Here is a 15,227-nt window from a genome sequence, read left to right as displayed (position 1 = left end):
AGACGGAATTATTCAAGAGTCTTAAAAGTACACATGAAATCAAAACTATCATATTGATTTTGTTCACTCACATTGCTAGTTTTGTGCAGAACAGTTCATCTGTGCATCATTAAGAAAAATGAATAGTTTGCCTTAGTAGTCTTTAATATAAATCTGCAAATGCACTTCCTGTTTGTTTTCTGTTCAATCCTCAGATTAGGTCTGTCTGAGGGAGTGGGTGTGGCTGATATACTTAACCACGCCCTTCCAGCTGTCAGTTTTGACAACAAACAGAAATGGTGAGGGGGAGGAGTCAGTTAGGTTGAAATAACTCTCCCCAATCCCTTTTCCCTATCTTGCCTACTTTACATCCAATCAGCTCGCAGTAGAGAAAAACAAGCCACGCCCACTGCTTTCTCATTTAATACTCCGTCTCTCTATGAACTGTGTGACTATATGAAAAAAAACAGTCGCAGTTTCTTGCCTTATTTACGTGGACTTAAGAGATTATGAAACGACTAAACCTCAGATGAATTACTGTCTATATTCTGTCTAGAGAATACCACACAATTAATTTCTAAATCTGACGATATTTGTCATGAGGAAAGACTCTTAATAAACACAGAACTGAAATTTGTTCTTAATGAAAATGCTAAAAAACTAGCAGTGGAATAGATTTAAGGGACGGGTCAGTTCTTCATTCATTCATTCATTTTCTTTTTGGCTTAGTCCCTTTATTAACAGGGGTCGCCACAGTGGAATGAATCGGCAACTTATCCAGCATATGTTTTATGCAGCGGATGCCCTTCCAGCTGCAACCCATCTCTGGGAAACATCCATACACACTCATTCACACACATACACTACGGACAATTTAGCCTACCCAATTCACCTGTACCGCATGTCTTTGGACTTGTGGGGGAAACAGGAGCACCCGGAGGAAACCCACTCAAACGCAGGGTCAGTTCTTAGATCGGCTTAATGGATAGTTCACCTAAAATTACTTAAAATGAGCTGAATCAACACAATTCTTGAGTTTTTTTGGGGGGAACTTAATTGTTTTATGTTGAATCCACTTCCAATTCATTCGTTCATTAATTTTCCTTCGTCTTAGTCCCTTATTCATCAGGGGTTGCCACAGTGGAATGAACCACCAACTATTCCAGCATATGTTTTACGCAGCGGATTCTCTTCCACCTGCAACCTAATACTAGGAAACACCCATACACTCTCTCATTCACACACACACTCAAACACTATGGTCAATTTAGATCATCCAATTCCCCTATAACGCATGTGTTTGGTCTGTGGGGGAAACCGGAGCACCCGGAGGAAATTAAGTTAACTTAATCAACTTGTGTTGAGACAACATGTAAGAATTGTATAGGACCCAACATTTCTTACAGTCTATGTTCAACAACAAAAAAGAGAGATATTTTGAAGAATGTTGGAAAATGGTAGCCATTAACCTCCATAATACTATTTTTCTTCAAATGGAAGTCGGTGGCTACAGGCTAGTTCACTTGCGTTCAGCAGAAAAAAGAAAGTCATAAAGGTTTAAAACCTCAGTAAATCATGTTTGTGAACGGTCTCCCACAGCATAAGTGAATGTGAAAACAAATGTGTGTGTGTTTGTCTCACCACAGTGAGCCTCGTCGTCTCCATTATCACAGTCGTTCTCCTTGTCGCAAGTCCAGCTCATGGGGATACAGCGACCATTGGGACAAGCGAAGAAGTTTGATGGACACTTTCGCTTTTTCTTATCTGGATGATAAAAACAAGGTTTAGAGCAGCGGTCTTAAACTGCCCCCTCTCCCCTCCTCCTTCAATGTTGTGCAGTCACATATACCCACTTGTAGTTTTGACCCACCACCAACTGGACATCTAAGGTACTGCACTATATATACACAGGTTAGATTTACTTTCGGTTTCTCTCAGTGTACATTATCAAGAGTAACCACATGCTGATTATGTCTGTGGCTGATTTAAACGTTGAAACATTGGAAATATATGTCCGTAAGTGCTCTATTTTTACTAACGCTTTATTATTGGAAATATTTAAGGGTCATTAGATTATTATTGGCTTTATACCGCCTGTATTTTGTTGTACAAACACTTCTTCTTAGCTTACCATGCAGTGCTGGTGTTGATATGACAATCATGCTAATATTCAAATCAAAATGTCTCATTTATTAGATTTTCTTCATATGTGTATTAATATTTGTATAACAGCTACATAAGTGAAATTTTAATGTCAAGCTGCTTAAATTGAACAAAGTAAATGTAAAATAATGCACACTTTTCCCCTCTTTGTTGTAGTGTAACGGAGGCCAGATAGCGCAGTGCTATGTAAACCTCACTCCTCTGACCTCTAAAGGTGCTTTAGCGACAGATGCTAGAGGCCATGGTTAGACCAACCGACTCCCATGAACAGAATCGCTGGTTTGATCCCAGCTCAGACCGAGTTGGGTAAGTAGGACTGGTGAGTTACACATGGGGGCTCGTCCGGGATGGAAGTGAGGTTTAGGGGGTGAGTGGAGGCCAGCTAGCAAAGTGCGATGTTGGCAAACCTCACTCCTCTGACCTCTAAAGGTGCTCTAGTAACAGATGCTAGAGGCCATGGTCTATAGCCTCCTTGTTAGAGTAACCGACTCCCATGCACAGAATCGCCAGTTCGGTCCCAGCTCAGCACGGGTTGGGTGCAGTAGGACTGGTGGGTTACACCTGGGGGCTCATCCGGGATGGGAGTGAGGTTTAGGGGGTGAGTGTAACGGAGGCCAGCTACCAAAGTGCTATGCAGGTAAACCTCACTCCTCTGACCCCTAAAGGTGCACTAGCAACAGACGCTAGAGGCCATGGTCTTTAGCCTCCTTGTTAAAGCAACCGACTCCCATGCACAGAATTGCCAGTGCAATCCCAGCTCAGACAGAGTTGGGTGAGTAGGACTGGTGGTTTACACATGGGGGCTCGTACGGGATGGGAACGAGGTTTAGGGGGTGAGTGTAATGGAGGCCAGCTAACAAAGTGCTATGCAGGTAAACCTCACTCCTCTGACCTCTAAAGGTGTTCTACCAACAGATGCTAGAGGCTCCTTGTTAGAGCAACCGACTCCCATGCACAGAATCGCCGGTGTGATCAGACCGGTGGGTTACAGTAGTTTTACAAAAAGAAAGATATTGAGATGAACAATTGGCAGTAAAGTCAGTGAAGTTCCCCAAACTGCTTTCTGCTGTTCTTATATGGAGGAGGCTATCTGCTAAACGTCTGCTTAAGCAACAATTGGTTAGAACAGAATAATGGTATGCCTATTATTTGTAGTACTTTCATAGCAATTTAAACTACCCCTTTAATATGTACAGCAAGAAACAAAAATATTTCACTGCATATGCTGCATATAAGAAGACTGAGTAATGTTTCAGAAGCTGTGTGTCTTGCATTATCACTGGTGACAGGTAATGCTTGAAATATCAAGGTCATGTCTGTCTAAAATGCTTCAATTAAACTAGGTGTGCACTTTCTTTTTAAGCCTCCTATGAGTGTGCAGTCATTGCAATGGCCCTCTGCTATATTTGGGTTTGAGACCCCTGGTTTAGAGCTTGTGTGTGAGATCTGATGATTTGGAGAATCGCCTTTAGAGTAACAGTTAGGTCCCATTTACACCTGATACTGAGATGTGGTGTTGTCAGGTAAATACAGGTTTAAACGCAGCCCTCATTGGAAATACATGCCTCAGCCTACATTTTTGTGAAACGTAAAATATGATCATAATAATAATAATGTCAGGTTTGGGTTGTGTGTGTGTTTACCTGGGCAGTTCCTCTCGTCTGAATAGTCTCCGCAGTCGTTGGCTCCGTCACACACCCATGATGGAGCGTAACAGAGCGACGTGAACTCACAGCGCTGATACGTGACGCCTTTCACACCCAGACGGAAATAACTGGAGCAATCAGACGCCGCTGGAAAACCACACAAAACAAGTCAAAGAGCAGTATGAGCCAGGAATCTCCAGCTAGCATGTGTTTTGGTGATGGACACAGATACAGGTTGAGAATTTAATTGTAAACGAAAGGCTGAATGTTATGATCTGTGTGACTTACAGCAGTTCATTTCATCGCTGGCGTCGTCACAGTCCAACACTTGATTACAGCGGCTGGAGTTCGACACGCACACACCATCTCTACACTGAAACTGATCCGCCGTACACAGCGTCGCTACAAACAAAGACACGTCAGTGTGTAAACTCAAAAACTGTGACTTGTTTTTAGTATAAAATGTGAATAAAAAACCTACATTTGCTTGACCCCACTGACAGCTGAACACACCCACTGACAGCAGGACAAGCCCCCTCTAACAACTTAACACCCCTCTGACAGCTGAACACACCCGCTGACAGCAGGACAAGCCCCCTCTAACAACTTAACACCCCCTCTGACAGCTGAACACACCCTCTGACAGCTAAACACACCCTCTGACTGCAGGACAAGCCCCCTCTGACAACTTAACACCCCCTCTGACAGCTGAACACACCCTCTGGGTGCAGGACACGCCCCCTCTAACAGCTAAACAAACCCCCTTTGTCAGCTGGACATGCCCACTCTGACAGCTGAACAAACCCACTCTTGCTACTAAAAACGCCCCCTCTGACAACTGAACACGCCCACTCTGACAGCTGAACATGCCCACTGTGACAGCTGAACACGCCCACTCTGCAGGTAAACATGCCCACTCTGACAGCTGAACACACCCTCTCTGAAAGCTGAACATGCCCACTCTGACAGCTGAACACGCCCACTCTGCAGGTAAACATGCCCACTCTGACAGCTGAACAAACCCACTCTTGCTACTAAAAACGCCCCCTCTGACAACTGAACACGCCCACTCTGACAGCTGAACATGCCCACTGTGACAGCTGAACACGCCCACTTTGCAGGTAAACATGCCCACTCTGACAGCTGAACACACCCTCTCTGAAAGCTGAACATGCCCACTCTGACAGCTGAACACGCCCACTCTGCAGGTAAACATGCCCACTCTGACAGCTGAACACACCCTCTCTGAAAGCTGAACACGCCCACTCTGACAGCTGAACACACCCACTCTGCAGTTAAACATGACCCCTCTGACAGCTGAACATGCCCACTCTGACAGCTGAACACGCCCACAGTGACAGCTGAACACGCCCATTCTGCAGGTGAACATGCCCACTCTGACAGCTGAACACACCCTCTTTGACAGATGAACACACCCACTCTGACAGCTAAACACGCCCCCTCTGACAGCTGAACACGCCCACTCTGACAGCTGAACATGCCCACTGTGACAGCTGAACACGCCCACTCTGCAGGTAAACATGCCCACTCTGACAGCTGAACACACCCTCTCTGAAAGCTGAACATGCCCACTCTGACAGCTGAACACGCCCACTCTGCAGGTAAACATGCCCACTCTGACAGCTGAACACACCCTCTCTGAAAGCTGAACACGCCCACTCTGACAGCTGAACACACCCACTCTGCAGTTAAACATGACCCCTCTGACAGCTGAACACGCCCACTCTGACAGCTGAACACGCCCACTGTGACAGCTGAACACGCCCATTCTGCAGGTAAACATGCCCACTCTGACAGCTGAACACACCCTCTTTGACAGATGAACACACCCACTCTGACAGCTAAACACGCCCCCTCTGACAGCTGAACACACCCTCTCTGACAGCTGAACACACCCACTCTAACAGCTGAACACGCCCCCTGTGAGAGTTGAACACGCCCTCTCTGAAAGCTGAACATGTCCCCTCTGAGAGCTGAACACGCCCTCTCTGACAGCTGAACACACCCACTCTAACAGCTGAACACGCCCCCTCTGAGAGCGGAACACGCCCTCTCTGACAGCTGAACACACCCACTCTAACAGCTGAACACGCCCACTCTAATAGCTAAACACGCCCCCTCTGAGAGCTGAACACGCCCGTCTGAGAGCTGAAAACGCCCGTCCGTGATCTGAACACACCCACTCTGATAGCTGAACACGCCCCCTGTGAGAGCTGAACACGCCCTCTCTGACAGCTGAACATGCCCCCTCTGAGAACTGAACACGCCCCCTCTGAGAGTTGAACGCGCCCTCTCTGACAGCTGAACACACCCACTCTAATAGTTGAACACGCCCCCTCTGAGAGCTGAACACGCCCTCTCTGAGAGCTGAACACGCCCCCTCTGAGAGCTGAACACGCCCCCTCTGACAGCTGAACACAGCAGTACAGTAGTATGTAGTGTGTACTGTGTATGATCAGATGTTCTTACCGTTACAGAAGAGTTCATCAGAGTTATCGCCGCAGTCGTCTCGCCCGTTACACCAGGTGTTATGACCAACACAGCGGCCGTTCACACAGCGCTTGTAGCCCTTCTTACACACACGATTAGCTGAACACAAACACAGACAGTCAGAGCGACAAGTGGACTTCAATAACACACACAACACATGCACACACAGACACACTCACTGCAGTAGGACTGTTTCTCATCAGACTTGTCTTTGCAGTGGGCCATGCCGTCACAGGTGAGCGTGTATTTGATACAGTCTCCGTTCCCACACTCGAAATCCTCCATACTGCTGCAGGACGTGTTCTGAGCTGAGAAACACAACATCACAGCTAATAACACACACACACACTTCTGCAAACACATAATACATCACAACCTCCTCAGTGTCGTCCAAAAACTGGCTACTGATACATTTATCTGCTAATATGTCATGCGATATTCCAGATTTACCGATGCATGTGTTGTCCTCCAGCAGTTTCCTCTCTCCACGACAGCTACAGTTCACCCGGCCGTCTGATGTGAGCAGACACAGATCCTGACAGCCTCCGTTATTCACCCGGCATGGAGAAAACTCGCCTGACACACACAAACACAAACACAGGTTTGCTTTTTGTGAATTGCGGGGACATTCCATACAGCTGACGTCAAAATTATTGGCAATCCTGCAAATGTTTATTTCTAATATTTACCAAATGATCTTGAACAGATTCAGGAAATTTTCACAGTATTTCCTATAATATTTTTTCTTCTGGAGAAAGTCTTATTTGTTTTATTTCGGCTAAAATAAAAGCTGTTCTTAATTGTTTTAAAGCCATTTTAAGGTCAATATTAGTCCCTTAAGCAATATTAGTTTTGGATTGTCTCCAGAACAAACCACTGTTATACAATGACTTGCCTAATTACCCTAACTTCACCCTAATTAACTTAGCTAAGCTTTTAAGGAAAGATCTGGACAGACATGTGTGTAGGTATAGTGTATAGACCGTCATATTGGGGTGATATAAACACACCCAGTAATTTTTTTTAAATTAACAACATAAAAACGATGGACCAATTGGAGCGGTTTTTAGATCGACCGCAACAAATAACACTCAGCATTTAAAGGAGTGCGGTCCCCCGCCCACCAATATTGATTGACAGGCGCGCATTACCATATCCTCAGTTTGTTGTTTCACGTCCGCCATTTTCATCGTGTGAGTCAAAGCGATATCACTAAAGGAACACCCTTGCTCTATTGGCTCATTGGGCTCAACACAAGATCAACATTCACCACATGATCGCTCTAATCGGAATTATTGTTTGTAACTTTAGGTGGGTTTGCAAACTTGTACTTTTCATTGCGTCTACCTTAAACTTCAGCCGTTTGCATTTCTCGCAGTCACAGAAGCTCCCTGTGATCTTAACTAGGTGCAGCTGGAAAGTGTGAGGGCGTTGCCTCACGTGCTCGTCCATCCATTGGAAATAACGAAATTGCCTTAAGCAGGTCGCACACCAGAAGCGCCGCTCGGCGACGCACAGCGCTATGCATTTTAGCAATCTAAACATAGGTTTCTATCAGGCACACAACGGCGCTTCAAGTCGGGGGCTGTTCAACAACGACTCAGGACACTTCATATTTCTGCTGCGCCACAGAGCGCCATCTAAATAGTTTCATTTTAAATAACATGCGAATGTGCGTGTCTGGTGTGCCGTATCGCGGCTCTAAGCAGGACATCCGGTGCCTCAGTCAAAGTTAATTCAGTGGTTATTAGTCTCGGTGTACAAGCTCGGCACTTTAAACTAGCACACAGTTGGCTGTAAAACTATACAAAGACACATATGATTGTGTACTCTCTGCTTGGTCTGTGTCCGAGTCGTACATGTACGGCTGAATGCTGGTCCTCTCACTCATGTTGCTTCTCTCTGTCTGCCTGTCTGTTGCCAAACACAAATCGGGGGAGCTCTTTGCTCCGCCCCCTTGTTACGTTGGGCGGGAAGTTCAAACTAATTTTCATGTGAAGCAACACACCCCTAAAACAGCGAGCTATGGACACGCCCCCAACATGACACTTTAACACATTATAATAAAAAAATCTGAATTGTGTTTTAAACTGAACCTAAACTGGCACACTCAGAAGAACCAGAATATTAATATTAAATCATAAAAAAGGGGTAAACAATGTGCCCTTTAAATGTCACTTCTCATCTATCTTTACTTGCTGAGTGTTATTTGTTTCGAGTGTTTTGTGAGTGGGCTTGACAAACCACCTGTAGAAACTCTCTCCTCTCTAATAATAATAAATAAAAACTCCCTCTAACTCTACCCCTTATTCCTCTGAGCACTAGCAGTTCCTGTGTATAAGCAGCACTTGTTGTGTGTATTGCCTTTGATTCACTGAATGCCTTCTCAAAATGTAAGCCACTAAGACAAAAACGTCTGATAAATGATTAAATATACATGTACATCCCCAAATCAGAGAAAGTTGGGACAGTATGGAAAATGCTAATAAACGAAAGAAAGTAGTGATTTCTGAATTTACTTTGACTTGTATTTCATTACAGACAATATGAACACACAGTATTTCAAGTTTTGTCTGGTCAACTTCATTTTATTTGTAAATATACATCCTTTTCTGTCATTCAGACCTGCAACACGTTAAAAAAAACAGGAGCAGTTTAGGGCTGGTAATCAGGTAAACTGGTGAATAATGATGTGAAACAGGTGATGTCAACAGGTGATTGTGATTATGATTTGGTACAAAAGCAGCATCCAAGAAAGGTCTAGTCCTTTAGGAGCAAAGATGTGCTGAAGATCGCCAGTTTGCCAATGAATACATGAGAAAATGAATGAAATGTTTAAAAACAATGTTCCTCAAAGAAAGAGAGGAGGACATTTGCATATTTCACCTTCAACAGTGCAGAACATCATTAAAAGATTCAAGGAATCTGGAGAAATTTCAGTGTGTAAAGGACAAAGGCGCAAGCCTAAGCTGAACAACCGTGATCTCCGATCCCTCAGGGGGCGCTGCATCAAAAATCCTCATTCATCTATAAGCCATATCACCACATGGGCTCGGGACTATTGCCGCAAACCTTTGTGAAGTACCACAATACAGAGTTACATCCACAAATGCCAGTTAAAACCGTACTGTGGCAAAAGGCAGCCCTATGTTAACAGTGTCCAGAAGAGCCATCGACTTCTCTGGGCTCGGAGGCATCTGGGATAAACCATCACACAGTGGAAACATGTACTGTGGTCTGATGAATCAGTATGTCAAGGTTACATAGACGCCGTGTGCTCCGGACCAAAGAAGAAAAGGATCATCCAGACTGTTACCAGCAACAAGTCTAAGGGCGCACTTACACTATGCTATCCGAACTGTGCCCAGGCCCGTTTCATGGATCATTTGAGAAGTTTGAATGCTCTGAATTGGGCTCAGGCACGGTTTAGTTGGCCGACACTGGCCCGAGGTGTGCCAGAGCGCAGTTCACTTGGGCTCACGCTTGATACGCTTGTAGTGAGATTGCAAAGCGCGTCTGAGCCCGAAACTGAAGACGAGATGTGAATTTTACCAAATGTAATATGAGTGCGGGCTGTCGGGGGAGACGGGAGGGGGGACAAGCATGCTTCGGCCCGGTTCAAGGCAACTGTACATAGTACATAGTAACCCATGGTATAGGGTTGTGTCAGTGCCCTTGGCAAAGGTAACTTGGACTTCTGTGATTCACCATTAATGCTGAAAAGTACATAGAGATTCTGGAGCACAATATGCTTCTTTTCCAGGGACACCCATGCATATTTCAACAAGACAATGCAAACGCACATTCTGCACACATTACACAGTAATGTTTTGTTGGGGAGGGCAGTGAGATGTCCTGAGATCAGCAGAGATGTTGTGTTTATGGTCTGAGGATTGAGAATTGTTTCTTTCACACTCAGATGAGCACGATGAAAGATATTGATTGCGTGTGACGGTGTCATTCCCAAAGCGGGATAGAGTTCTTCTCGCTTCTCTGACAATCCCAGATTACTTTTGGCACATCATTACATGCTTGAGCTGAAATCTTCTTTGAGTTCCTCAGCCCGGACTGAAACGTAGAGGATACAGAGCTTTTTCTGTGGCTTGTATCAGATTACAATGGCACCATCACTATCTATTTTTCTGTTTGTTTGTTTAATTATTGAACATTTTTGATTTTAAACTATATATAACAAAGCCTGAGATCCACTCAACAGCAAAGTAAAATATAAAAAAAACAGTAATAGTGCAATATTCAATACAAAATCAGGATTGAAACTTATCTGACACTCTCTCTCATATTTGACCAAAATGGTACAGTTTTCTTGCTGGCACCATTTATTTTAGCTGTGGTATATTCCAAACTAATAATGCCCAGTAGGTAGAGTTTCCAGGAAAGATCAACTGGTGTAGATGGATCCAGCCATGGTTTCAGGATTGTTTTTTTCCCCCCGCAGCAGTCAGAACAGATAGAATTCATCACTATCTATGTTCAAATCACTTACCTATTCAGTTTGGCCTATTAATATTATATTAATAGTTATTTCTATTTATAGTCTATTTGCTTTGTTTCTAAATATATACACTACCTAAAAAAAGGTAGGATCCCAGTTGTAAGAGCAACAAATAATAACTTGACTTCTAGTTGATCATTTGGAAAAGTGGCAGAAGATTTTCTGATAAAAAAATCTGCATCAATCATCACAAATACTGCAGAAGACCTACTGGAATCTGCGTGGACCCAAGATTCTCAATGAAATCAGTCAAGTTTGGTGAAGGAGAAATCATGGTTTGGGGTTACATTCAGTATGGAGAGATCTGCAGAGTGGATGATCAACATCAACAGGTATCAAGACGTGTGCTGCTCATTACATTACAAACCACAGGAGAGGGCAGATTCTCCAGCAGGATAGCGCTCCTTCTCAAACTTCAGCCTCCACATCAAAGCTCCTGAAAGCAAAGAAGAGCAAGGTGCTCCAGGATTGGCCAGCCCAGTCACCAGACATGAACATTATTGAGCATATCTGGGGTAAGATGAAGGAGGAGGCATTGAAGATGAATCTAAAGACTCTTGATGAACTCTGGGAGTCCTGCAAGAAGGCTTTCTTTGCCATTCCAGATGACTTTATTAATCCGTGATTTGAGTCATTGCAGAGATGTATGGATGCAGTCCTCCAAGCTCATGATGGAGTCAGACACAATATTCATTCTGTTTCCACTGCAGCATGAGCACATATTCTATACTGGACATTATTGAAGGTTCAGTGACCAGACTTTAGTCTAAGCAGAGTCAGACCTTATATATGACGTTGACTGCAGCTTTGTCACGCCTACCAAAAGGGCACCATTGGCAGTGGAGATATAAGCCTGATAAAGGTGACCAGTGCTGACCCGTAGTGGAAACGGTGCATAAATGTGCTTTATAAATAACTGAACTTCAAACTTGAGTTGAAAATGAAAGCACTTGTTGACTTACAGCTGTTCGTGTCATTGGCCACAGCCACGATCCCCATGGGCTGCTGAGGAATATCAGCTCTCAACACCTTCATTTCTCCTCCTACATATTTATCTGCTCGCAGGACGGCTCTGCGCACCCAGTCTGTCCAGAAGATGTGGTCTCCGTACACGGCCAAACCGAAGGGGTGCACCGGCTCGTTCTTTAGGACCACCTACAGACGGCAAAACATGCACAGTTTGAGGAAATGCTAATGCTGAACACTAATGTGTCTGATTTGTTTTATTTCGGCTAGAATAAAAACAGTTTTTAATTGTTTTAAACCATTTTATGGGTCAATATTATTAGCCCTCTTGAGCAATATTTGTTTTGGATTGTCTACAGAACAAACCACTGTTTGACTTGTGTTTACAATGACTTGCATAATTACCCTAATTTGCCTAATTAAGCTAATTAAGGCTTTAAATGTCATTTTAAGCTGAATACTAGTGTCTTGAAAAATTCAGATGTAACAGGAGGGCTAACAAATCCGAAGTAAACAGAGTAAACACAGAATATTGACCGGTGTAAGTTGTAACTCACGTATCGGTGTGTGCCGTCGTACTCGCATCGCTCGATCTTATCCAACGTAGCGTCTGAGAAATACAGTTTCTCTGCGCGGTGGTCGATGGCGAGGCCGTTGGGAGTGCGGATATCACTGCCGATGATTACAATCACATTGGAGCCAGAAAGCTGAGCGCGCATGATACTGGGAGACTGTTCATTCCAGTTAGTCCAGAACATCAGGCTGAAACAGAGGAGAAATGACAGACGCTGAGTTCAGAAATCATCTTGAGGAGGCATGGGATGATAACCCAAACCCAGGCTCATTCTGAAAATGTACCCCTATATACGTTTCTGGAGTGCACCAAATATATCCCAGGAGGTACGTTTTTCTGCAGGTTTTGTTTTCGCGAATCCACCAGAGGCCGCTGTGTACGTTTTTTCAGATCTCAAATTTTTCTCGCGAGTGCCATTCACACCTGCTGTTCTCACATTAATCCACCAGAGGCCGCTGTCGACTGACTGACTGACTGACCGATCGACTGACCCACCCTCCTCCTTCCCTAAACCCAGTGTTTAATTTCTAAACAGTGTGGTCCCGTAACAGATCGGGGTAACAGATCAGGCATGTTCCCAGAGAGGGGAGAAGTACCGCAGACTAAAGTGAAGACCGGGGTGGTTGTCGTGGACAAAAATGAAAAGCTGAAGAGCTGTGCGGTGGGATGGGGGTTGGGGGTTGTTGTTGGGGTGTATCGCAGATGAAAGTGAAGAGCGGGTTGGGGCAAGGGGTGCACGTGAGGAGGGGGATCGGTAAAATGAGGTGCCGGATCAGATTTCAGAGGTGTTCTGGCACAAATAAAGCCCTGCCTAAACCCAACCAATAGTGTTTCTTTTTAAAGCACCGATAAACCAGCGCCCACCGTCTTCCCTAAATACGACAGACAGTTTTAAAAAGTAATCCAAAAAAAGAAAAACCCTCGCCTGATTTTTACCACGTTTTCAGATTTTATCACATCTTCACACTGTTATTCACTTGTTTATTTTATTTTTTGGTTTCTGTTTTTGTTTTACCGGCTTTCTGGAACCGTTCTTCACCGGACTCAAACCCTATTGTCGTGATTAACTACTCTCTGCGTCTCAAGTCCGCAGACGTGGCGAGCTAACTGGACAAACTGGTAACAGCAGAAGAACTGTCCAAACGGAGGCAAGCGGTCATCTGGTAACATGAAAAGGAACGGCGTCATACCGCCCCGTAGTGTTCATTTTAAAGACGAAATGCAGAAATGTATATAGTTAAATGTATATGCTACCTTTTCAGAATGAGACTATGTTGTGATAACTGGTTTCAAGGTTTACAGCGGTTTGGAAAAGTCAAAGTTTTAAAACCGCAAAAATTAACTGGATTTGTGCATATGTACCCCTGTCTACATTTGTGGAGAGCGCAAATTATGTAGCCAGAGGTACGTATGGCTGCATTTTGTCTGTAAAACGAACACTATGGGGAGGTATGACGCCGTCAACAGCTTCTCTTTCTTTTAGCGCCACCACCGACGGCTTACCGCCATGAGGACAGCTTTTCCTGTGTTAAAAGTTTGCCTAATGACTTGTCGCATATGCCGGACTTTGGACGCGGAGTTGACCGCAACGATGGGGTTTGAGTGCAGCGTAGAACCTTTCCAGAAAGCAGGTAAAACTAAAGCAAAAATAATAAACAAACGTGATGACGTTGCGACGGCTTTTCTTTTTCTACATTGAGTTTTAAAAACACTACTGGTTGGATTTAGGGACGAGGTCGTTGGTTGGTTGGTTGGTTGGTTGGTTGGTTGATTGATTGGTTGGTTGGTTGGTTGGTTCAGTCAACAGCAAGCTGGTTTGGTCAGCTAAAGTGCATATTGCGCCCTCTGGTGGTGGATTTACGCGATAAGAGGACGTGCGAGAGAAATTTGCGATCATCAAAAAGCGTACACAGCGGCCTCTGGTGGATTTGCAAAAACAAAAACTGAGAGCAGATGTACCTTCCTATTTTGATGTCCCCAGAAATGTAGACCTGAGTACATATCCATAATGAGCCTGGGTTAAATTTCCTGTTATAATTGTCCCACACTTTCACAAACAGCAGATTCAAGGGCTTTTTACAACCCAGACTCATCGGCCTAATCTAAAGTGAGGACTATTTATGCTCTACAAATCCCTTATACCATTATTTTTAGCGGTGAAATGAAGCAAACATGTGCAAGATCTCACTTCTGACACTCATCCAGGACGAATGCTCGTGGATGGTCGTCTCCAGACATGGTGACCACAGTGTCCCGGTCGAAGGCGCCCCAGCGGCTCTGGTCCACGGTGTGTCTGCTGATGGTGGAGGTGGTGTAACTGGTCCAGTATAAAGTGTCCCAGGCTCTGTGGTACGCCAGACCCTCCACTGAGCCCACATCTGCACACACACACACAGGTACTCTACATTACTGGAGAAAACACCGACAAGACTTATGAGACATTATGAAAATATCATACATATGCTGAAGGAAATTAGGCGATTACCAGAAACTTCAATTGTGTCGCTTTAAATTCAAATGAGACTGTGTTGTTTTCAAAACAGGGCGGAGCTACTGATGCCTGTGTGTCAGCATAGTGGCAGATTCAAAAACAAGACATCAATATGCTAATGAGGGTCACTAGTGGGTGGGGTTTTCCCCCTCTGCTGACACGTACAAAGGGAGAATGTCAATCAAAGTGTTTCTGCAGACTGTTTTTAACAAGTCTGATTATAAACAATAAAATTAATTTATTTTAATCATTAGAAGCTGGTTATATTCCCACACTGCTCACACACTGCTGTGTTTAAACCCCTTATAAAAGTGATTTTTGCATGATAGGTCCTTTATAAAGGTTCAAGTAACCCTCGAGTACTTTTTTTTGAGATTTTAAGAG

At 44.3% G+C, this 15,227-nt stretch overlaps 1 protein-coding gene across 1 annotated transcript in view; it reads right to left on the bottom strand.

The window, feature by feature from the left end:
* lrp1aa (low density lipoprotein receptor-related protein 1Aa) overlaps positions 1-15,227 on the bottom strand; it is a 239,829-nt gene that overhangs the window by 62,559 nt on the left and 162,043 nt on the right. Inside the window, exons 42-50 of the mRNA XM_056467699.1 lie at positions 14,541-14,730; positions 12,336-12,540; positions 11,775-11,967; positions 6,750-6,875; positions 6,479-6,607; positions 6,279-6,398; positions 4,077-4,190; positions 3,786-3,935; positions 1,621-1,743 (exon numbers count right to left, since the gene is read on the bottom strand). Coding sequence (XP_056323674.1) covers positions 1,621-1,743; positions 3,786-3,935; positions 4,077-4,190; positions 6,279-6,398; positions 6,479-6,607; positions 6,750-6,875; positions 11,775-11,967; positions 12,336-12,540; positions 14,541-14,730 — 1,350 coding nt within the window. The remainder of the gene's footprint in view (positions 1-1,620; positions 1,744-3,785; positions 3,936-4,076; positions 4,191-6,278; positions 6,399-6,478; positions 6,608-6,749; positions 6,876-11,774; positions 11,968-12,335; positions 12,541-14,540; positions 14,731-15,227) is intronic.

The sequence above is a fragment of the Danio aesculapii genome, chromosome 11 (genome assembly GCF_903798145.1).
Source record: "Danio aesculapii chromosome 11, fDanAes4.1, whole genome shotgun sequence".
In the NCBI taxonomy this organism is placed as follows: Eukaryota; Metazoa; Chordata; class Actinopteri; order Cypriniformes; family Danionidae; genus Danio; species Danio aesculapii.
The sequence above is the reverse complement of the archived record's forward strand: the minus strand, read 5'-3'. Positions and strand labels throughout refer to the sequence as shown.